A 26,057-nucleotide genomic window follows, 5' to 3' on the forward strand; every position below is an offset into this window, starting at 1 on the left:
GAGTCAAAGACAGTTGCGTTCAGTCTGTGTTTAGCTCTCTCCCCTCGCACGTTTACCAAATGCATGGATGCTAGCTCCACTTAGGCTTAAGCTCCACAAATGCTAGCTCTACTTAGGCTTCAGGGTATCAGGGTACTAAATTATATTGACGACTGGCTTATTATGGCCCAGTCAAAAGAGTTGGCAGTTCAGCATCGAGATGTCGTCTTTGCCCACATCCAGAGCCTGGGGTTGAGACTCAACACGAAAAAAAAAGTGTTGGCACTAGCGGTGTGGGACTCAGTCACGATGCAGTCACAAATGTCTCCTGCACGGATCAAGTCCATCCTGGTCACGGTGACCAGGATAAAGCTAGGCCAAGCCATCACTGTAAAACATTTTCAGAGTTTTAGGGTTAATGGTACTGTAGCAGCATCCATCGTCATTCCATTTGGCCTGCTGCACATGAGGGCCCAGTAGTGGTGGTTGAAAACCAAGGGGAACCTGTTCCGCATGATCAGGATTACATACAGCGGAAAGCCGATTCGACAGACGCCTCATGGACTGGGGCGCGGTCATGGATGGCAGGGCTCTGAGGAGCTTCCTCCCAGACCTCAGGGGTCACCATGCAGAAATTGTGTTGGTGGTCTCCTACTTGATTCATCAAGGGGTTCTGAGATCCCATTGGGTATGGATGTCATGGTACAGGCGTGGCCGAGGCTACGTCTATATGCTTTTCCCCCAATTTCTCTGTTCCCAGGAGTTCTGGAGAGGGTCCGTCGAGACGGGATCAGCCTACTTCTACTAGCCCTGTACTGGCCGGCCTGAGTATGGTTTTCAGACATCATAGCAATCCTGGCAGGCCAGCCTTGACAGATCCCTCTGAGGAGGGACCTGCTTCCACAGGCCGGGGGCTCAATATTCACCCTCGACCAGACCTGTGGAAGCTTTGGGCCTGGCCCCAGAGGGGACTCAGTACCTAGAGGCTGGCCTGTCAGTTGGAGTGGTTGAGACCATACTCAGTTCCAGAGCTCCTTCCACAAGGAGATTGTACGGCCTAAAGTGGAATGTGTTTCCACTTGGTGTAGAGAGTGTGAGGTGGACCCAGTTAACTGCCCGGTTGGCTTTAGTGCTGGAGTTCCTCCAAGATTGCTTCTCAGCTGGTCTTACCCCGTCCACAATCAAGGTGTACGTGACTGCCATTTTGGGTTTCAACGCTCCTTTGGGTTAAAGGGTTACAGTCGTAACCCGAGAAGTTTTCTCCCATATTGATTATTGCAATGCTTTGCTTGCAGGGCTCTCGAAAACTACTCTGCATTAACTGCAATATGTCCAAAATTCAGCTTCTATCCTGACAGGGACCAGGACTAGAGAGCACATAAGTCCAATTTTAGAATCCCTACACTGGCTCCCTGTTAGGGTTCATATACAGTGCTATGCATAAGTTTAGACACCCATACTAAAGTTGACTAAAAAGAGGAATAAAAAATCATCTTTTGGAAACTGAACTTAATGCCTTAATTTAAAAAATTAGTAAAAAATCCAACCTTTAAGGACACCAATTTTCTTTGTGAATGAATAATGTATCGTAAATAAATAAATGTTCTTCCTTAAAATACAGGGTGCATAAGATTGGACACCCCTATGTTAAATTCCCATAGAAGCAGGCAGATTTTTATTTTTAAGTTTTTTTTTTTTTTTTTTTTGGATACTATGCATCCTGATAAAGTTCCCTTGGCCTTTGGAATTAAAATAGCCCCACATCATCACATAGCCTTCACCATACCTAGAGATTGGCATGGTTTTATTTCAGTTAGCCTAATAGCTAGTTTGATTTGCATTGAGAGATGATCTTATGGAAAGTACCCCATGCCAATCTCTAGGTATAGCTCTTCGCTATAATGCAGCTTGTAAAGGTAGCCACAAACACCTGATTCAAGCATCGGACTTCCGAAATCCTCTTCTTCTATATCATATTGAGCACTCTCCTCCGCTATTGTCATAACTTTACATCTGTCTCCACAGCGCCTGTTAGCTTAGCTTCAAACAAGATGGAGGATATTGCTTTCAGTTTCAGAGAGTAAAGTCCCACCCACTGATCTGTAATAGGTCTGTAGCGTGAGCGGGTCCCGCCCCCTGGGAAAGATGAGGAACTAGTGCTTGTAGTCTCAACAGAAATCCCCCCCTCTTACACTTCCTCCGACAATGACGCAAAATGACGATTTTTGCGTCATTGTAGGAGGAAGTGTAAGAGGTAAATAACGGATTTCTCCCGTCTCAGGGGAAAATGAGAGAGTGTTGCACGACCATTCAATAGTATGACTGGGTTTCTAACAATGCAAAGCTTAATGCAAATGGGTGGAGTGTCCCTTTAACAGACAAGAGCTGGTCTGAGGTCCTAAGGCTTGCGTTCTGTGCACGTATAACCGCAATGAAGCAGACGGACAGAGAAAGCCAGGGCTGAGTCTGCCTCCTCCGGGGCAGCGCTTGCAGGCTCACCACCTGGTCCCACCTTTAGGGAGAGGTAGGAACCTTGGGCACATATCCAGGTCGGGGTCTCAGCTCATGAGAGTTAGCATGCCCAGATTCCAGGCACAACTCATTGACCGAAAGCGAGCAAGTCCCTACCCTCTAGTAGAGACCACGCGAGCAGGAGAACTGTTTCTTTAAAAACTACATTTTTAACTCACTGCCTGCAGTGGCTCAGGGGCGGTCTCTGCAGTGCAGTAGCACCAGAGATAAGGCCCAAGAGGATAAAGAGGGGCACAAGGCAGATTCATTTTCCTTGCTCCCTCAGGAACCTGACGATCAGGACATGCTTCCCATGCTACTGCATCATGATGTGCGTCAAAAAATAGAGGCAACATCATTTTGAGAGTGGCGGACTCAGCCCTCCAACCTGACTCCAAGGACTCCAACCCATCATGCAGGAAAGAGAGCACTGAAATGACCGAACGCCATCAGGATCTCCTCACGGATAGAAGACTCACTCAACGAATAGGTTCCACTTCTATTTGGCGTAAGCAAACTTCTTTTTAGGCGGTGCTCTCGCAGAAGTGATGGTGACTACGACATAATCCTGTGGTAGCTACCTGAACCTCTGCGTCCATTTTTAGGACTGGCCTAGAATCCCTCCAGGGGTCTGAACGCGGGTGCCATCATGCCCCGTCCCTGAGAATGTATTCAGGGGAAAGTCAGGAAGGTCTGATCACGGGCTGAGGGTTTGGCGGCAGGCCGGGGTGATTTGTTGTCACACAGGGCGTGCCGCTCTGCCACGGTCAACTTGGGACTCGACCATGAAGCCAGTGCTGAAGCGGTCTTCATATGGAGGATGCCATACGGCTGCGTCTGCCATATGCCCCAGGAGCCTCTGAAAGTTCTTTCAGTGGGACCCTTTCTCATTTCTGTGTAGCACCGACCGGACACACTCTCTTCTTGAAGAGGCGTGTTGGACCGAGTCCACCTCCATACCGAAAAAAGAGATCCTCAGCCCGTGGGCGAGAATACTCTCTCCCAGTTGACCTGAAGATCCAACTGGCTGTGGAGCACTCAAAGGGTAGGACTCTGTACTGATACTTCGAACCCTCAAACGCAACACGCAGGATGGCCTGTGGTGCGGAAGGTTAGAGATCTGAAGTACATGTCGTTCAGGTCAAACGCTGCAGACCAGGCTTGGGGACGGGGCATTATAAAAAATGCCTCTCTGTGTTAGCCACTTGGATGGAGACTTTCAAGAAAGGGCCCGTTTCAAGTGACACAGGTCCAAGATGGTCACGACCCACCACATACTAGGTACCATGAAGAACGAGTTTATAAAAACTGGCCTTCATATCGGCTGGAGGAAGCGGCTATATCGCGTGCTTGACCTGTAGGACAGCGACATGCGCACCCAAGACAGGAGCACTACTCAACAATAGGTGTGATGAATATCACTGAGCTTCAGGAGCATATTTGCTCAGCACCTGAGTGTGATGACTATCACTGAACTTAAGCGGGCGCTGAGCGATAATCGCATAGCCGAGTCTGATGGTCACAGACTGGTCCGGACCGGTTGGGAACATTGACTGTAAAAAATATGGACAAGGCGTCTGTGACGTCACCCATAGACTTTCTGAAGAATGGTTTTGAGGCCGTTTATGGGGGTATGGGCGGCGCCATCTTGGAAAATCTTGGGAAATCCTAATGTTCAGAAAGGATACAGAGGTGGTATGATGTGTTGTGTCAGATCATGGCTGAGACGTCAAAATTCAGGAATTCCACTCGGCGCAGCCTATGCTCGTTATCAAGCTGTCAATCAAAGTTAACCACGCCCTTATTTGTCATACATTTTATATTTAAATACGATCTAAACTAACGAGTTAGAAAAAAATTCACCCCCCTCACAGTTGTCAGGTGTAACAGATGTCATATTTATTAATTAATTTCACTCAAAATCTCCCTTTCTTATTATCATTTGTTATATTTCTTTCATTATTTTGCATTCTGGAATTTCATTTATTCTTCTAATATTGATTTCTATTAATTGAGATGTCATATTTTTATGGTTACACGGTCATTTTTCAGTTTTGTTTAATACGGTGCGTGGCTCCTTTAAGAGTCTTTGCAATGTTCTGTCATGTTCCGGTTCCGGTTGCTCTCCTTCAGTTCGCGGTAAATGCGTCTGAAGAGAGGCTGACTGAGAGAAGGCCACAGACTCGAGCTTGTATTTATCTTTTCTTTTTATTCATGCAGAATAAAATCCGGCCTGTGAAATTTCTGTTGTCCGGTCTCCTTCATTAACACAACGCAGAGTCCCGACAGAGACCGGTCACACAGGCACTCGGAACTTATCGGAAAATACAATAAAAGTACATGGGACCAACCTGTAAAAACATGAATTTATGCTGTGAAAACGGACATTTTAACATGGGGGTCTGTGGACATTTGCTCCCTTTTGGGACCTGCCCCTAGAGGATTTTCGATGTATTGCAGTTTTTCGCACTTCCGGGTAGGCTTCATTTTTCAGATTAGAATGTTGCCGCTTGGTTGGGAAGCTTTTTCTGCTTCTACGAACCAGGCCCGGGCCCAGAAGACCACAGATGTACCCGAGGTGGGGCAGCGAAGTGGAGGACAGGCATGTGAGTGTGCAGTGCAACACTTACCTGTCTCCGCTGGGTGGCTGGGGATGCGTTAGAAGGCGGATGACCGACTCCTCGAACCGCACCAAGCTGCCGGCTGGCGAACAAGAGGGGGATGAGGGGTGCAAGGCTGTTCTACAGGTAAATGATCGACTTCGTCTGACGTTCTCGACTGAAAGGGAACATATGTAACAAGGACACTGTAAATTAAAGTGTTACCCATTTGAGATTAGACATGCTGAATCCTCACTGGCCTTCCCAAAAAGACCATAAGACAGTTGCAGCTCATACAGAACGCTGCCGCCAGGATTCTGAGCAAAACCAGAAAATATGAACATATCACACCAGTCCTCAGGTCTTTACACTGGCTCCCAGTTAAATTTAGGATTGATTTTAAAGTATTATTACTGGTATATAAATCATTCAATGGCCTAGGACCTCAATACATTGCAGATATGCTCACTGAATATAAACCCAACAGATCACTCAGATCACTAGGATCATATCAGCTAGAAATACCAAGGGTTCACTCTAAGCATGGTGAATCTGCTTTTAGCTATTATGCCAGCCGCAGCTGGAACCAGCTTCCAGAGGAGATCAGATGTGCTCCTACTGTAGTCACTTTCAAATCCAGACTCAAAACACTTCTGTTTAGCTGTGCATTTACTGAATGAGCACTGTGCCACTGTTCGTCCGACTGTTTGTACTGTACTGTACTGTATTTTATTTTTTATTTTTCTAAACTGTTTTAATTATTCTTATTTCTTTTTATTATTTTAATCTCTTCTATGTAAAGCACTTTGAATTTCCATTGTGTATGAAATGTGCTATATAAATAAACTTGCCTTGCCTTGCCTTGAATCTTTTAGTGCTTTTAACTCACTTTTTTGAGTTGCTTTTTTGCGATTTTGTAGTGTAAAAATATATTGTATTTTGAATATTGAATGTTAAACATACTGCTAGTTTATTGTTTTGATGTTTTTATCTCTCTTGTTATTTATGCATTTACTATTTTACTTAACATTGTATCCTTTTCTGTGTGAAGCGCTTTGAGAAGTAACATTTAAATGCGCTATATAAAATAAAGTTTATTATTATTATTATTATTAATGCTAAATGATTTTGTCTCATTATAACAGCGGAAACAACTCAAAATTCTCATAAAACAGTTGACGGTAGCCATTGACTTCCATAGTAGTTAAAAAAAATACTATGGAAGCCAATGGCTAAATTTCGGATAACCAAATTTTTTCCAAATATCTTATTTTGTGTTCAACAGAAGAATGAAGTTCATACATGTTTGGAACAACATGAGGGTTAGTAAATGATGACATCATTTTCATTAATTGTGTGAACTATCCCTTTAAGGATATAGGGTGCGATTTCTTAACAGTTGTTGACGTGCGTCTTTGAGTGATTGGCATCCTCATGTTAGGGAACTCATTTTCACACACCTGTCGGACTCTGATGTATGATTACATGATGTGTCTGGTGTAAATGGCCTGATGGATTGTGTCTAAACAACAGATGCCTTCTCTTATCAGTTATTGCATTCGATCGTAATTCACTTGCATGTAGCTCTCCAGTGAAAAGTTGTACTATAAAGTTTTTACTACTGGCTTTGAAAGGCAAGGGTTGATCTTTCTTGTGCTGAACTACATTATGTATTTTCTTTCTTCTGTAGGGTGTTGTTCTAGGTGGGGACCGTTTTGCTGTTCAGATAATCATTTCCATTTCCAGATGTACAGGCATAGCAACACCAGTCTCCAAGCACCACAACACTGCACACGTCTAATGATGTATTGCAGCACTGTACAAAAATGCACCAAAATCCCCTATATTTTGAACCTGTTTTGTGTTTTAAAAATAATGTCACTTGTCATATACATCATACAGTATATATTAATAGTACATACTCATATTTTTGTGTATGGAATAATGGGTAATTTGTTTATTGGACAGAGATGCTTAGAGATGAGAAAACAAACAGCTCATCTGACCAAAAACTCATTCAGACCGCAGCTGAATCTCTGCTTTGTGTTTCCCAGATGTGTCTCATATCACTCATACATGTGTTTGCTCATTCAAGTTTTGCAGTTTCAAGTGGATCTTCATTTTATCTGCTTGAAATGTGGAGTACAGTTTATGCCAACAGGAGTGGAATCTAACCTGTAGAAAAAGGTGAATTGATTGTAATTATAATATTATATACAGTGACATCTTTTTAAAATTAGAAATAATAATAATAATAATAACAAGACTATTTTTTATCTTTATTTTTATATTAGTTTATATTAAACACAGATGCACACATATAGATTTATATATGTAATGGATATGACAATGTTGATATGTTTGGTCTCGGTAGAATAGATCTGCTGTTGCTGCTGTTATTGCTGCTGTACAATACAGCATACATGAATTACCCATCTATACAGGTGGAGCTGGGGAAGGTGAGGGTTCCTGAAAGCGCACTGCAAACATTTTACCTCTGTGTATATTGTGTAGATTATAGGTTAAAAAGTATATACTGTAAATGGTTATTTATTTTTTAGAAAATGGCTGATGGTTTGGCTAGGTAAGACCCTTATTCCTCAGCTGGGATCGTGTAGAGATTTTGCAAGAAACTGCGATTTAGACCTTCAAACCATTGGACCTCATTGAAGTCTACTATATGGAGAAAAATCCTGGAATGTTTTCCTCAAAAACCTTTATTTCTTTTCGACTGAAGAAAGAAAGACATGAACATCTTGGATGACGTGCAGAGTAAATTATAAGGAGATTTGAATTCTGAAGTGAACTAATCCTTTAATTAAACACACCTGATCCAGCTCATCAAGTCCTTCAGGCTTCTCTGAAAACTACAGGTACCGGTTGAAACTAAACTCTGTCGGGCTGCGGTCCTCCAGGATTTCTGCACCCCTGATTTATGGTTTCTAGAGCTGAAATATGGTCATTTGTTGAGCAGAGTGATGGAAGCTTCATTATGATAGCATCATCCATGACTTCAGGGCCATTTTTGCCACACCTGCCAATGACCAATGACTTAAGGAAATTTACCGGCCATAAATATTTTTTACCAGCCATGAAACTGTTTTTGCAAAAATGCAGTTATGACACCAAACCTTTAGATACCACTGAAGATTAAAGATTTCACAAATTCACAACAGCTGCTATTTAGTATACATACAATATGACCCTGGGAATGAGTTAACATTTGCTATATTGAAATGCATAACTTGAAAACTAGAGCCAATTAGCAGTTTTAGGCATATTTTTCATTCCCAGTGACCCAGAATTCATAAAGTTTGACTACATTTATTTCAGAAGCATTTTGGCTCCAGACCCGTGTTATTTGTGAATGTGTAACATAATGACAGCAAAACTAAATCAGCGATTTAAAAAAACAAACAAATACGAACTGCTCACGCATATCAAATGAACTGAATTTTATTTTTCAAATTAGGAAAGCAAAAAGTGCAATATTGCTTGTCCAAACAGTCCTAAACAGAGAGATTCTGTCATTTTTTTTAAATGAGGAAAAACTAATTATACTTTAAACACACACACACACACACACACACACACACTATATATATATAATGTTTTTTTCAAGCTAGAAGCAGAATCAGCCATACAGTAGTTATATGTGATTTGTTTTGAACTGAACATGTCAAGATGTCTTTAAATGAAAGTGATTCACATGGGTGGAGAGCACTTTACCCAGCATCCTTCACTCATGAGAAATCACATAGTACATTAAAAGACTTCACAAATAACATTAGGTGATGTCCTTCACTAATGTACATTTCATGTCAGATGACTTCACAGTTCACTGCCTGCTATTATCAATGTCTGTAACATTATTTAACGTAGTTGATATTCAAATGGGGCTGTTGCTAAGAAGTGCAGTTGGGATTGTTATTGTGAAAATGGGACTGTTCTGGTCACCGCTCACCCTGCCTTTGCTTTAAGTGCAGAAACATTTTCGAGCAGTTCCAGATGTGGTGGGAGGGGAGAATCGGGAGAAGGATGTCTCTCTAGGGAACCTTGATTTCTGCAGCTGCCCGTCCCGTCCTGATGTCACCATTTAAAAAACACAGAATGTTCTGACCAAGATCTGAATTGGTAAAAGAATCTGATCAAAACAAGTTCATTATGATTTAATGTCTGGGTTGGAGTGCAACAGTCGCGCTCCAGAAGTAAAAACTCCATAGGGAAAATTATTTTTAACAGTAACTTATAAACCTTTAAAGACAGGCCTACTGTGAGCTATATTTGCTTCAGTTTGCTTCGCATTATTTCAACTTTTTGCAATAAACTTAAAATATATATTTTTTACATAATATAATCAACATTTTAAAAGAGTAGTTTTATATTTCTTCTTCGTTTTTAATTTGATTATGCTGTTTGCAATGCTTCATGGGATTGCAGTTCTTTCCCTCACTAAAGCCGTGAAGTACACAGTCTTTACCTTTGTATTTTTGTCTGATTTTCAAAAACTTTTTTGCTTCAAATCAAAGTTTAGTGTTGTGATTATCCTCGTAGTTGGTTGGCTTGGTCCATGGCTAATGGGAGAAATTAATGGGAAAAAAAATACTTGTTGCAATCTATCCACCTTTTTCCTACGCCCCATGATGCTTTGTGTGAATTCTGGGAGTAACTTCTGTTTACGTGATAATTCAAAGTAATTTCCGTCATTGTGACAGACAGTGAATATTGTATTTACCTGCTTTAGAACCATTCCAGTAAACATTGTTAACAGGGATTAGAAGTGAAAAGGGGAGACAATTAAATTTGAAAGCATGATTTGTTTACAGTAATCTTTGTTTCAGTCACCAAACCCAAAGTGCCACCCGTTAACTAAAACGCAATAGGCTCGTTAGGAAAAAGGTGGATAGACCTGAAATGTTTTTTTTTTGTTTTTTTACTTGATAAAAATGTAAATACTGTTTCTAGAATTCACACTGAAGCCCTAATATATTCCAATACTTTAAATGCATGTCTTGTAACTTGGAATATATATATACACTGCTCAAAAAAATAAAGGGAACACTTTTTAATCAGAGAATAGCATCAAGTCAGTTAAACTCCTGGGATATTGATCTGGTCAGTTAAGTAACAGAGGGGGTTGGTAATCAGTTTCAGCTGCTTTAGTGTTAATGACATTAACAACAGGTGCACTAGATGGGCAACAGTGAGACAACCCCCAAAACAGGAATGGTTTTACAGGTGGAGGCCACTGACATTTTTTCCCTACTCATCTTTTCTGACTATTTTTCACCAGTTTTGCATTTGGCTAGGGTCAGTGTCACTACTGGTAGCATGAGGCGATACCTGGACCTTACAGAGGTTGCGCAGACAGTCCAGCTCCTTCAGGATGGCTCATCAATACGTGCCATTGCCAGAAGGTTTGCTGTGTCTCCCAGCACAGTCTCAAGAGCATGGAGGAGATTCCAGGAAGACAGACAGCTACTCTAGGAGAGCTGGACAGGGCCGTAGAAGGTCCTTAACCCATCAGCAGGACCGGTATCTGCTCCTTTGTGCGAGGAGGAACATGATGAGCACTGCCAGAGCCCTACAAAATGACCTCCAGCAGGCCACTGGTGTGAATGTCTCTGACCAAATAATCAGAAACAGACTTCATGACGGTGGCCTGAGGGCCCGACGTCCTCTAGTGGGCCCTGTGCTCACTGCCCAGCACTAGGGAGCTCGATTGGCATATCCCATTGAACACCAGAATTGGCAGGTCCGCCACTGGTGCCCTGTGGTTTTCACAAATGAGAGCAGGTTCACCCTGAGCACGTGACAGACAGGAAAGGGTCTGGAGAAGCCGTGGAGAATGTTATGCTGCCTGTAACATCGTTCAGCATGACCGGTTTGGTGGTGGGTCAGTGATGGTCTGGGGAGGCATATCCATGGAGGGACGCACAGACCTCTGCAGGCTAGACAATGGCACCCTGACTGCCATTAGGTATCGGGATGAAATCCTTGGATCCATTGTCAGACCCTATGCTGGTGCAGTGGGTCCTGGGTTCCTCCTGGTGCACAACAATGCCCGGCCTCATGTGGTGAGAGCATGCAGGCAGTTCCTGGAGGATGAAGGAATGATACCATTGAAGGGCCACCACGCTCACCTGACCTACATCCAATAGAACACCTCTGGGACATTGTGTTTCGGTCCATCTGACATCACCTGGTTGCACCTCAGACTGTCCAGGAGCTCAGTGATGCGCTGGTCCAGATCTGGGAGGAAATACCACAGGACACCATCCGTCGTCTCATTAGGAGCATGCCCCAACGTTGTCAGGCATGCATACAAGCACGTGGGGGCCATACAAACTACTGAGTACCATTTGAGTTGCTGCAATGAAATTTCAGCAAAATTGACAAGCCTGCTGCATCATTTTTTCACTTAGATTTCCGGGGTGTCTTTGAATTCAATCCTCTGTAGGTTGATCATTTTCATTTCCATCAAACGATGTGGCATCCTTTCGTTCATAACACATTACCCAGTCCATATTAGTATAGATATCCAGCATGATATTTTTCCCCATTGAGATCTGATGTGTTTTCAAAGTGTTCCTTTAATTTTTTTGAGCAGTGTATATATATATAAGAAAAAAAGAAAGAAGTTAATTATTTTATTTAGAAAAGGCAGTAAAGGCATTTATGAAATTATTAAATATTACAAAAAGTTATATTTATAATAAGTGCTGTTCTTTTGAACTTTCTGTTCATCAAAGAATCCTGAAAAGAGAATTCCTGATCATAAATTAGGCCTACATTTTAAAATATATTACAACAGAACCCAGATTATTTAAACTGTAAAATATATGAATATATATATGTATATATATTTCACATTATATTCCAAATTACAACAAGGTGAAATGTTGAGTTATAACTATAAATATGTACTTGACATTTACTTTTCAAATATTTTAAAGGTTAGGTAAATGTATGTTAAAAAATAGATAGATAAAAAGTTAAAAATTATTTGTAAAAAAGTTTTAACATGCACCTACTATGCAGCTAATGATCTCCCCTGGAAATCTAATATTTTTAAACAATGATTTTGAACGATTTGCTGAGATATTCCTCGTGCCGCTGTTAATTGTGTACTTTCATTTCTTCTCCTCTAGATGTCTCTGTTGGACTAACAGACTAAAGGAAAAGGTTTCCAAACCGAGATCCTTCCCAGCAAGCAAGCCAATGTTATTTATATAGCACTTTTCCAAACAAATCAATGCAGTTCAAAGTGCAGTTCAGGCACAAAAAAGAAAAGAAACAATAGATACAGTAGATGGCAGACCCAGTAAAATACAAAAATAAGAATAAAGTTTATAAGGAAACCTGAAGTTGCTCAGGAACGCCTATGACAACATGATTTAATATCTGTCGTCCACTCGATTACTTGAGTCGTAATGAAAGCTAATGTTTAAAGGAGCTTAGTGCATTTATAATCTGTATGTAGTTAGTTCTCTTATTACTCACAAGTTAGGAAAAACCCTGATGTAACTAAAGCTAATGCTGATCTTTGTGCTTGTGTTTGTACTTCTGCTTTAGCTGAACGAATGCCGAAGGCCATGACATTCAGGGAAGTATTAAGTTCATGTGTTGATGAAATACCAACACAGTTGTAGTTTTAGCAGGCGGTGTGGGATTAAGTCACAGTCGGTTAAGGTGGATGGAGAGAAGTTAATTCAGGCTAATCCTGACACTGTAAAACAAGAGTGTTAGGGGTTAATCATGTTGGGACGGCTCTGACAAGAGACATACGGATTGTCAAAAAGATCAATGAGCACTATAAGGACCCCACAAAGTTATTAAACATGAACTTTATTACGGTTTGTGATTCACATGTTTTTTTTTTTATATCACACGATGATTCATGCAAGTCATGCTAGCACTTTGATTTGACGTCATTAATAATATTTTCCAACTGCGATTCCAGTTCTTGCATTATTTTTCAATAGTACAAAAGAAAGGGAGCCTCCCTTATAATTGCCCGATCTTGTCCTTTGCTTTGTGTTTCATCACAGATGAAAGCGAAACGCAAAACATATCTTTGATTTAACAAACTGACAAATAACATAAGCACCAATACAGTCAGATCATTGGAAATGCTCTTTAATGGTTATTCCAGCACCTTGACTTTAATAAAGAACCATTTAGTCTGACATAAACCTGATTACACCCTGAACTCAGGCAGGTTTACATTGATCACATACCATAAACTCGAGTACGTAACCAGGTAAATGAATGACCAGGTGGAATGTCACTGTTAAACAAAAGCCAAGAGCTGGTTCCTCAGTTAGGCGACTTCTGTTTGCGTTTGCTGATAGGGAAGGCAGTAAAGCATTTCCCCTCAAAGAAAAGAGCATTTGTTCAGTTCCTGGAAATACAAATTAATGCATCTAAGCCTATTATAATAACAACATGATAAAACATGAATCACAAGTCTGACGCTTGAGCGTTTTGGGGAAGGAGTCATCTGGCCTGGAATTAATTACATATTTTAATTATTACATGTCAATTCTACATTTGTCAAGAAGTGCAGTGTATAGAACATAAGCAATGTGGAGTAGCCTACTGTATTTTTTATTTTATTTTTTAAGACAAATTAACATTTACACTCGCTTATTATTCACTTTGAACGTTAAATTGGATTGGATTGTTTTTTTTTTTAAAGTAGGCTATTAATTAGTTGAAATAGCCTAAACATGAAACGTGATGAGGTTATGTGACAATAATCCATGGGTATTATTGTTACATTCTGTATAGGCCTATTGGTTTACGTTATATTTTTAGATAATGTTTACGGCACAGTACAAGCCGTGTTTACTGTAAACTGTAGTTTACACATTGTCTCAGGCGTTCAGCCAATCAGCTGCGGCTTTGTGTGTGACGCATGCGCAGATGAGCTCAGATGAGCTGCGCTGTTGAAGAGTCTCGCGCTCTGACTGGTTTACTTCAGAACAACTGAGAGAGACACGCAGGTGAGCGACTGCACTTCCTGACGGACAGGTAAGACTTTAACTGCCTTTTGACGGCTATTTTCAGACTCTTATAATGACAGCGTGTTGCATATGCCTTAACAGTAAAATAAATAGTCTGAAAACTTAACTATCGCAGCGTAAATTTAGGTGACAGGTTACCTGTGTGTCAATAGCAGTTTTTAATGTCCACTATCATGGCAGTAGGAGTTTATGTGACAGATGTCAAATCCCTGTTCACATACACTTTAAAGACGCTTAATGTAGGCTATTTAGCCTATTATATATATATATTATATGTGTTTGTAAGTGAAAGACTTTGTTTCATAATTAAATGTATAGTTAGAACTTAACATTTTGATTTACTATTGTGTTTAAAAGATCATAACTGCTTAATCTGTTCATTTGGATATTCTTGACTTTTTTCTTTTATTTGTCACACACACACACACACACACACACACACACACACACACACACACACACACACACACACACACACACACACATATTTACAACTAAGTTACTACTAAATATTTGTTAAGTTTTTATTTGCAAGAATAACTGGAAATTACACTGCTATATTGTAAGTCTGCTATAATGAACTCAAACTTTTGCTGGGAAACATTTGCATATTGTAAATCATTTGTGTGATACTTCCAGGATTATCATAAGCCTTTTTTTTTTACAAAAGCTCATTTGTTGAATTTGTCTGATGAAACCAAAAGCATGTTTTATTTAGTGTTCAGAGCTAGACAGCTGAACAGTCGAGGGCCAATCATACATCTTTCCATGGTGTCATGTTGTTAAACAGTGATGTGTATAAATTATGGGGACAGTTTATCTAATTATGTAAACAGAGAGGTCTGCAGCTTTCATGTTTGCTTTGCATGTGGATTCGGACTATGTGTGTTTATTCTAAGTAAATGATTGGCCAGGACTGGCAGATTCATGTCATAGGCCTTAGTTCTGCACGATATTGAAGAAAAATGCGTTTTGCGATAACTCATTAAATAATGCGATATTCAATATGCGATATAATAATGCTCAAAGTGTGTAAAATAAACTTAAATTATCTTTAAAATATATTTAAAATTATATAACATGCGTGTTTCACATTCTTTTTGTGACAAGAAAACATCCCTACAGCTTCTGACAGTGAACAGCAGTGTTTTACTGTAGCGTAAGAAGTGTTATTTTAACATCAGTGTAAACCACAGGGTTTAGGGGTTCAGGTTATCCTACATTAGGATTATTTAACAACAGAAACTGAATAATCAAATGCAAAAGTAAAACACTGCTTAGTCTTCACTATATGAATTAAATATATACTGATTCTTATTAAAGCTACAAAAGTTATTCAGCCAAGAGCAGTGAGTGATTTTCTCTTTGTATGTTGTTCATGACCCCAGTTATTGCAAGCTGTTGTGATATGCATATCGCGATACATTTGCGATATTGATAATTTCAATATATTGTGCAGCATTTCTCTTTCTCTCTCTCGTTTTGTCACATTTTAAGCTTGTTGAACTTTGTATGATAGTGAAATTAAGTAGAAAATCAGTTGTCTGGGTGGGACAACTATCAATTACACAGCTCAGCATCATTATGCTAAAATATACGACTACAGATTGCTGTGATTGGCCAATCAGAATCGATGCACATAAATTTAAAAAATGCACATACACTCAATTGATATTTCTCATTTTCTCTTCCAGAAGCGTCTCACACACTAGCATCCGAACACAAGAGATCATAACAGCGTTTATTGCATTTCGTCTTTCATCATTTGTGATGGAGGAAAAAAGAGCCACAGTGTTTCCCAGATTGCAGCGACTTCCATATTATCAGATATTTTGCGCCAATTTCCCTGAAAGTGTCGATTTTGTTCTCTTGAACACGAGAGAGAAACGCTGCTTTGATCAAAAATGTTTTATGTGATATTTCAAGTTTGCACATAAGTTAAATTTGCATCTTTATATGGAAATACAGCTATTGACCTTTAATCAGTTTCTCTCGTCCACATCACATGCTTATGCTGAAGTTACAATTGGCTGTGAAACGTTCAGTTAAATTTAAACAAATGCTGATATTTAGTGGTTCTACTTGGACACTAATGTCTTTGTTCCGGCTCGCATTTTATTTTAAGCTGCCACTCCCTGAAATACACACGAACATGTTCATTTTATGAAAACAATAGTGTGTGTGGGCTCAAGGGCAAACCCAATGATACACCGCAGAACCTGATTACTTCATACTATTTGAAAGGTTCATTAAGCTCAGTTGTCTCATTATATCTGATTTCACTTGTTTGCATTCTAAGTCAAACATTCCCAAGCCCAAAAGGCAAGGAGATTTTGTTAATACGTGAATAAATTCAGTGAACATCTGGAATTTGCAGCAGATCCGATCAGGCACAGTGGCATTCCAGTGCGAACGCAGCTTTAGGTGTCGGCCCGAAGCCATCGCTGTTTCTCTCACGGAGTCACAGAGAAGAAGGTGTGTGTCCTCGTAATTACCTCACCTCAACGGGGCAGAGCGGACTGAAATATGCTGAACAACTTGAAAACTTTCACTGTAACAATAGCTGTTATTCACACTTGTTCACGTTTCTCGAGGCACTGCTGTCATTTGTGTTTGACTGTCTCTCATTTGCTCTAGAGTTTCACGTCAAGTTAATTTTGTTAGGAATGTATAGAAAAATGAAATGTGGGCTCTGTTTCAAAACCTAGTGATCTGTCTAGGGAGCCATTCACATACAGTAGAACGCATTTACATGATATACACAACTGTTCAAAAGTCTGGGGTCAGTAAGAAATGAATACTTTTAATCAGCAAGGATGCATTAAACTGATCAAACGTGACAGTAAAGACATTTTATAAAGATTTCTGTTTCAAATAAATGCTGTTCTTTTGAACTTTCTATTCATCAGAGAATCTTGAAATACAATTCATCACGGTTTCCACAAAAATATTGAGCTGTATATAATAATAATAATTTCTTGAGCAGCAAATCATCAGAATGATTTCTGAAGGATCATGTGATGCTGAAGACTGGAGTAATGATGCTGAAACTTCAGCTTTGATCACAGGAATAAATTACATTTTAACATATTTTCATATAGTGCCTACTGCTATTTAAAATTGTAATAATATTTCACAATATTACAGGTTTTACTGTCACTTTGATCAAATAAATGCAGCCTTAGTGAGTTTTCGAAAACATTTAAAAATCGTATCAACCCCAGACTTTTGAATGACAGTGTATTTTAATTGTTGGTCTTTGTAAACATGCAGGAAAATGTACTTGAACATTGTAATGCGTTATGCTTTAAAAAAAAAAAAAAAAAAAAAAAAAAAAAACAGCATTCTGAAAAAGAACCTCTGAAAAAGATTTTGACTTGAACATTGAGAATTGTCTTCAACAGAGTGTGTTTCTAAACTAGCACTGCATGGTTTCTTTGTGGAGAAAGCAGTCCCAGAATGCATGGTGATTAACTCAGTGAAAAAATTAATCTTAGATATACTTAAAATTCATTAATTACCATAAACACAAATATTATGTAAAGGGGTTTCAAAATTTAATTGAAATTATATATATATTAAATATTTACAATGTTTAATTGAAAAATAATTTGTGCTATTTATTAGGTATTTTTATATTATGCAATTATTTTTAATTATTTAATTTAATTTTAATTTAATTTAATTAATTTTAAAGTTTATTGATTAAATGAATTTTAAGTATACTGTGTTTATGTATATATATTTATTTATTTATTTATTTTCAGTGAGCTTATCTCAGTTATTTCTGGGGTTGCTTTTTAGAATTTGTTGAAAAGGTATCTTAAAATGCACCATATTTTTGCTGTCTACCTTTTGGAAAAACCTTTTCTTCAGAAGTGCACCTATATGATGCCTTAAAATGCTTCCTACACAGGCAGCTCACTTTATGGTTTTGTGGTGTGTTGACATCTCCCAAAGACATAAGCTTCGCTGCAGTTTAAAGTGCTTCAGATTTCACCCTAAGAGGTTTCATTGACTGTGCTAAAATCAAATGCTTTAAGGAATAGTTCACCCAAAAATGAAAATTAGCCCATGATTTACTCACCCTCAAGCCATCCTAGGTGTATATGACATTCTTCTTTCAGACGAATACAGTCGGAGTTATATTTAAAAATGTCCTGGCTCTTCCAAGCTTTATAATGGCAGTGAATGGCCGTTTCTGTTTTGAAGTTCATAAAAGTGCATCTATCCATCATAAAAGTGCATCTTTCCATCATAAAAGTGCATCTATCCATCATAAAAGTGCATCTTTCCATCATAAAAGTGCATCTATCCATCATAAAAGTGCTCCACACGGCTCCGGGGGGTTAATAAAGGCCTTCTGAAGTGAAGCGATGCGTTCGTGTAAGAAAAATATCCATATTTAAAACTTTATAAAGTAAAATAACTAGCTTCCACCCAAACAAACATATGGATTTGACTTCAGTCTAAAGCGCAACTTACGCGAGTAATGCAACGCACTGCTGATATTTACGCTACGCCATTACGCACTACGCTACTTCTGAAGTCACAAGTTTCGTAAGTTGCGCAAGTAGACTGCGTTTGGCCGGAAGCTAGAATTTTACTTTGTAACGTGTTAGAAATGAATATTTTTCTTACACAAACTCATCGCTTCACTTCAAAAGGCCTTTATTAACCCCCCAGAGCCGTTTGAGAACTAGAGATAAACTTGTAGACAAACTTTAAGTTGGCATGAAAAAGCCTAGCCAGAAAGTTTGAAGAAGTTTTAAAAGCTTGAAGTTTGAAGGTTTTTAGTTGAAATTGTTTAAGTTGTAGTTTCGTAGTTTTAAAAGTTAGAATTTTTGAAGGTTTTCAGTTTAGAAATATTAGATAGAATGGAAGCTTAAATGAGTCTCAATGGATTAGAAATAGTAATGGAGATATAATGGAGTCTAATTGGCCTCTCCTTAAAATTTGAATTTGACAGTTGGAGTTTGGAGTTAGAAAGAAAGAAAGAAAAAAGTAAAAGCTTGAAGTTTAAAGCACTTTTATGGACTTCAAAACAGTAACAGCCATTCACTGCCATTATAAAGCTTGAAGAGCCAGGACGTTTTTTTTAATATAACTCCGACTGTATTCGTCTGAAAGAAGAATGTCATATACACCTAGGATGACTTGAGGGGGAGTAAATCATGGGCTAATTTTCATTTTTGGGTGAACTAACCCTTTAAGTAATACTACTTTTAACTGCCCGTCTGCAATATGGGCACATTGTGTTCTCTGGGCGTTGGCTTTTAGCTGTTTCATTCAGTGTGGTTTTATTCTGAACAGGTGTGTCATACATGTTTATTTTCTTTCATGTAACAGTGTGCTTGTGTACAGGGTGGATGCAGTTTACCTCCAGATATTTAGTGAACATCTAGCCATCTGTGCTTAGAGATTCATTGATGAACTAATCGATTCACAGCCTGTGCAAATCATGCAAAATGTGCAAATCATTGTCAGCAGGGTTGCCATGTCTGCGTAACAGACCTGGCAAACACACAAATGCAACTTACCATATTATCGTGCATAGTTAGAACTAGGCTTCCTACATCTGATGTCAAAAGCTGTGTGTCCAGTTAAACTACAGTATTTTGGCATAAATGTATCTTCCATTCAGTATAATTTAGTCAAATTATACAGATGCAAACAACATCGAACCATCACTAACAAGGACGCTAAATACAGTGGCCTCTTGCTTCAGTAACTACTCGCTAACACATCTCTTGAGGCCAGGGGAGTGAGGTTTACTCACACAGCTCTTACTAGCTAACCTCCATCACAAATGACATGCCCTCATCCCCAAAAACCATGAGCAAAACTATGCAAGAAGAAATCAAATTCGACCCAGACTATATTAAGTGTTTGTTTGTGAGCTTGAGTCTGTGCTAAACTCTTGACTGCGTAATTTTAACAGTGTATATCACTATTTATATCTGTACAGTGTGACGTTTCAGTCAATCAGTCATTTTTACCAAGATGATCCTGATAGGGGCATTCCCCAACAGAAAAATGCTTTGGCAGCAAAGTGATGTTATGAGATGGGGAATGCCATTGATAAACCATGGCACTGCACTGAAGAAAATTTGGTGTAGGATTTACTTTGAAACTATTTTCACTCAGAAATTGGTAGGAAATTTCACAAATAATTATAAAGAAATGGCAAGTAACCCATTGAATTAAACATGAAATTCAGAAGAAGAAAAACTGACGCGTTGCATCTGAAATCACATACTGTATGGTAGGTACTACATTTGGTTTAAAATTTACTTTGTGACCGTTAAAAAAGACATAATATGAATGTGTGTAGTATGAATGTAATCCAGACGTACTACATCCGCCATGTTGTCAGTTGCGTTGCTTCACCACCATTCACAAATCCTCTCCCGTGGCCTCATTGGATAGTAAAGTGTCCATCGGATGCATATGCTGAAGTAGTAGGAATTTCCGGGTACATTTCGCTTACTGTTTTTCTAGTATTTGGACATACTACTGTTTTCCGCATCCTAGTAGGGAATTATCCAATTTTGGAAGCAAAGAAATTTTACAAGTTTCACAATTTCAAAAAAAGAAAACAGTGTTTTTTTGTAAAACACACTCCAATAATCTAAACTTGAAAAATGAAAAATAATTTTTTACATTCTGTGTGATTTTCATAGTACAATGGTATTTATGTGATACTCAAATGTACTTCATCATACATCATCATAGTAGTGTCCAAAATACCATGTCTAAAAAACATCATAATAAATAATGTGTATTTTTAGTAGTTCTTTCATTATAAGTATTACTATAGTTATTATTATTGCGTTATCTGATTGTTTATTTGTTTATCTTTTTATAGATTGGTCCTCTATTTGCCATCATTAAACAAAGCTCCTTAAAGACCCGTGTCACTACCTGACTCGCACTTTTTGTGCGATGCCAAAAAGTGACACCTGGCCTGGGGACGTTGCCATTGAATCTGTGTCTGGTATGGACAGTGCAGAAAGCTGTGATAGTGTGCTCAGCATCAACTCTGGATTTGTGAGTATCAAGGCATTTTTTGATTTCCTAGAATATCTTAAAGTGACAGTTCACCCTAAAAATAACACTCACTGACTCATTTGTTCATTCATTGATCCTTACACAACCTTCCAGGGTCATAGGAATTGAACCTATCCCAGTTTCTACTCACTGACTCACCATCACGTAATTCCAAACCTGCTTTTGCAGTTATTTTATCCATGGAATTTTTGAATAGATCTTTTCCATACAATAGTGTTCACATCTGTTATGCTCCGAAAAAGACAAAAACACTATAAAAGTACCATAAAAGTACTCTATATGACGGATTGAGTATGATACAAGGGCGAGTAAAAATTTTATTTCTGGGTGAACCATTTCTTTAACCAACATTTGATTTTTTAACATAAGGAACTGTCTCTGCTCATTGTGAATGTTGGCAGTTAAAAAGTTGAGTTTCTCCTCAACACAGCATTCATTCATTTACAAAAAAAAAGATAATTTTTAATCAATTTTTAGTGAATAAAAGAATTAATTTCTTTTAAAAAGCACACTTTTCTTTGTGTGATAGAGTGATGACAGTCTGGAGTACCTTTCTGTTGAGGAGAGAGCATGTCTCATGTTTCTTGAGGAGACCATTGAGTCTCTGGATGTAGAGGAGGACAGCGGATTGTCTAACGACGAGCCTGATGGCCTATCTAATGGACTGGAAGGAAAAACTGCTCATCGCACACCCATCTACCAGAACAATACTGAGGGTAAGCATTACCACTAGAAACATCTAGATAATATATACACACACACGAAGTGGAATAACGTGGTCTGTTTAAACTATGGCTCATACAGTAAATGTTCTTTTTCAGAGCTATCAGCCCATGAGGATCCAAACAAAGTGATCGGAAGAGATCATAAACCTTCTCAGAAGTACCTTGTGCCAACTCCATTGCTCCTTGCCAGTGGGAATGCCAAGACAATTAGCAAACCAATGGAGTCATCTCACATAGAAGTACCAGAGGCATTTATTGATGCACCTGATGGGTTCAGATCAAGCCCTAACCATCAACAACCTGGACGGACAGCTTCTGTAAAAGCTGCTTTGGAAGTAACAACTGCTAGACAAAGAATTGGACAATCAAGTGATGTAGTGGACTTGCCACCTTCTTTCATACCTGAACCTCCCGTTAGAACAAGTTTGCCTAGTGACTGTAAAGCCAAAGATGGCATTCATAAGAGTTTGGATGTGAAGTCTCAGCCGAAGCAGCAGGAAGTTTCCTCCGGGGTGCCGCTGGAATTCATTCCTCCACCCTCAGACTTCATGGATGAACCAATGAAGAAGATGAGCCTCACTTATTCACCATTACCTCCACCTGCTTACGATGGGCCACCAGAATGGATTCCCGAACTCCCCAAAATGGAGCCGCATGTTTCTGGTGGACCCATCAAACCAACCGAAGTGACCAAATCAAGGAGTGCAGACCCAGAAACGTCAAGAGGGCCATTATCCCACAATGAGATCGTAAACCTGCACAAGGAGCCCTCCATGAAGAAAGCATCTCACTTGACACCGATAACGATTGCGCAACATTCTGTGGCAGACAAACCGATGACACCTTCACCATCTTCAGAACATGTTCCTGCTGTGCCAAAAGAGTACGGCGACCCCAAAAGCCCACCAGCTGTGGCACCCAAACCCAAGAAACTCCCATCTAATATCATCTTCAAAAGCCACAAAGACAGCGGGAGCACGCATTCGTTACTTCTGCAGAGTGAGCGCAATCAGATGGATCCTCAGAAGATCCGAATGGAGGCTTTGAAAAAATTGGGCCTGCTGAAGAACGAAGAGGTTGATACAGGTCCCAGCGTCTCTCCCTGCCAATCGCCAAAGTTCAAAGCTAAAGCTCGTCCACAGTCTCCAGCACCTGTTGAACCCGTGCAAGAACTACCTAGACTATCTGAAAATCCCGTACCAGGGGACATGCAACTACGTGTAGATACTCTAAAGCACCAAGACGCTAAAAGCAGGGAAGGTTCTTTTAAGAAGCAACCAGTAAGGTCCTATGAGATCAAATCGGCATCCCTGGAGCGCACAGGACCTGGAATGGTCATTGAACCTGCGCCACAGATGAAAACCCCCGACAGGACCCATGTTGAGTTGTCGCCAGGTCAGTTACGAAAGACTCAAGCTCGAACTCCTTCTGTATCTAGACTATCTGAAAGTCCTGTACCAGGGGACGTGCAACCAGGTGCAGATACTCTAAAGCACCAAGACGCTAAAACCAGGGAAGGTTCTTTGAAGAAGCAACCAGTAAGGTCCTACGAGATCAAATCGGCATCCCTGGAGCGCACAGGACCTGGAACGGTCATTGATCCTGCGCCACAGATGAAAAACCCTGACAGGACCCATGTTGGGTTGTCGCCAGCTCAGTTACGAAAGACTCAAGGTCGAACTCCTTCTGTAGGGAGCGCAAAGGACTTTGGTATTGGCCATCAGGCTGATGATTCAACCAAATCGATCCAAGCTGCTGCGGTTCAGCCAGGCAACGATGCCCAAAAGTTGCCCCGCTCCAATGGAATAAGCGTGATGATCTCCCCGCACGGTCAAAATGGCGAGAACCGGCGGGAAGCCTTGAAGAAACTAGGATTACTGCGGGACTAATGGATGGTGCTAATGGCCTTTCTCTGGGAACTTATTTCACAATTTATTCTGGACCTTTGGACAGTTGGTTTTTGGACTGTTGAAAGCATAGAAAGGAAGAATGCTGAAAATGTCTCACATGAAATGCACAATTTGTGATGCTTTTGGTTTCGACTCGGTGGTCGATTTGCTTCCTTAAAGGGTCATTTCACCCATTTGAACATTGATTTTTATTTAAAGTGGGTCATATATGTAGTCGAAATGTAAAATAATTTTTGAATTTGGTGCCTTCGTGACCGAGAAAAGACAAAAAATAACTTCAGAACGCATTTGTATGAAAGACAACAACTCCCACAATGCACCACATTGCACAGCTCCGCAAGCCACTCCCACTAATCCAGAAAGCGCATATCTGCCTATAAGAGAAATCACTCTTCCGTCTACAAGGCTAGCTACTACCAGAGCTTGAAATTCATTTCACATTCACACAAAATGTCTAGTTAGTTGGCGAACTCATATAGTGCATTACTCCTCGTTTGTATTTCTTTCGAAAAGGTGAATTATTGCATGGTACCTGGATGTTCAGTCAGAACATATGCGGTGCGAAACTAGGATAGTTCTCAACACAAACGTCCGTGTCCTCGTCTGATTCAGAGATTTCGTCCAGGAGAAATTGTCATCGTTGAAATTCTTTGCCGCAGACGGACTCTGTGTTCGTAGCGGTTCGTAGCTGCATTGTGAGATCACCGGCGCCACCAGTCCGCCCTAACTCGAGCCAGTCCGGGCTCCTCGTCCGCGGCAGGCAGGTCTTCTGCCTCGGCTGCTCTTCGCTATAATGCGGCTTGTAAAGGTAGCCACAAACACCTGATTCAAGCATCAGACTTCCGAAATCCTCTTCTTCTATATCATATTGAGCACTCTCCTCCGGTATTGTCATAACTTTACATCTGTCTCCACAGCGCCTGTTAGCTTAGCTTCAAACAAGATGGAGGATATTGCTTTCAGTTTCAGAGAGTAAAGTCCCACCCACTGATCTGTAATAGGTCTGTAGCGTGAGCGCGCCCCACCCTGGGAAAGATGAGAAACTAGTGTCTGTAGTCTTAACAGAAATCCCCCCCTCTAACACTTCCTCCGACAATGACGCAAAATGACGATTTTTGCGTCATTGTAGGAGGAAGTGTAAGAGGTAAATAACAGATTTCTCCCGTCTCAGGGGAAAATGAGAGAGTGTTGCACGACCATTCAATAGTATGACTGGGTTTCTAACAATGCAAAGCTTAATGCAAATGGGTGAAGTGTCCCTTTAACTACCTGCTTAAGTAATTAACACAGTTTATGCACTTTCTTCTGAATAGTTTTGGTAAGGCTACGTCCGCATGAATCTGGATAAATTAGAATTTTCGTTTCGAAACGCTGTCCATCCATTCAAAAGTTGATCGTCCACTCGGAGACATCTGAAAACACAGGAATGCTAAGGGAAGATTGTACAACTTAACATATCTTATCTTTTTACCTGCTTTCATAGTGTTATCTCTTAAGTGCGTCACGACTAAATATGTGTTATAGGTTTCATTTTCCTCCATTTTCAACAGTCATACTAAAACTCGAAAATGGCTTTTCACATTTTTTTTTTTATTATTATTTTTTTTTAAAAAAGCTCAGTTTTTGCTGGACAAAAACATTGTTTCAGTGTGGTCCAAAACGCAGAGATGCCTCAATTTTCCTGATGCGTTTTCAGATTTATCCTGATTAATGTGGATGTAGCCTAAGAAAAGGAAATGTAAATGCAATTTATTTTGGCATAGAATTAAGATAATTATAGTTTCCAAATCACTTTCACCTTTTGTGTTATGTAAACTAATGTAGTTTGCAGTATTTTCCGCCTAAAAAATTGAATAGAATATTCAATTATTCTATATTCTGATTATTTGTTTTCCAGTGGGTCAAATCGAATCCTTGGTGCATATATTTCTTTGCCGTTCTCTCTTTTTAAATTAAAATAAAACCCGTTATTCTTGTAAAAGAACACGCTCTTCATAAATATTAACATATTAAATTCATAATAACTCACCTATTTATGAGGGTTTCTTATTAAATAAAGAATCGAATTTACATTTTGGAGGATTTATGTAAAATATGTAAATATATGATTCACATTAAAGTCCGAGAAACGTTTGGAGTCAAGAGTTCATTGTCCTTGTTTTTGACGCACACATTCCGATCCATGTTTTTCTTGTCAACAGTTTTGCTGAGGTGAGTTAACATTCTCAGAGT

General features: G+C 39.6%; 1 protein-coding gene across 1 annotated transcript; it reads left to right on the forward strand.

Moving 5' to 3' along the window:
* Positions 1-14,037: 14,037 nt before the first annotated feature.
* Positions 14,038-25,523, forward strand: LOC307146259 (specifically androgen-regulated gene protein). The gene is made up of 4 exons (XM_079850158.1): positions 14,038-14,126; positions 20,988-21,169; positions 21,720-21,906; positions 22,012-25,523. Exons 2-4 carry the CDS (start codon positions 21,065-21,067, stop codon positions 23,802-23,804), a joined length of 2,085 nt encoding a protein of 694 aa, XP_079706284.1. The 5' UTR covers positions 14,038-14,126; positions 20,988-21,064; the 3' UTR covers positions 23,805-25,523.
* Positions 25,524-26,057: the final 534 nt, after the last annotated feature.

Source organism: Squalius cephalus (genome assembly GCF_949319135.1).
Source record: "Squalius cephalus genome assembly, chromosome: 18".
Taxonomy (NCBI): domain Eukaryota; kingdom Metazoa; phylum Chordata; class Actinopteri; order Cypriniformes; family Leuciscidae; genus Squalius; species Squalius cephalus.

Coding starts and splice junctions, on each gene's coding strand:
- LOC307146259 (XM_079850158.1), top strand. CDS start 21,065: ATGCCAAAAAGTGACACCTGGCCTGGGGACGTTGCCATTGAATCTGTG. Junction 21,170..21,719: donor TCAGCATCAACTCTGGATTT/GTGAGTATCAAG, acceptor TTTGTGTGATAG/AGTGATGACAGTCTGGAGTA. Junction 21,907..22,011: donor CTACCAGAACAATACTGAGG/GTAAGCATTACC, acceptor GTTCTTTTTCAG/AGCTATCAGCCCATGAGGAT.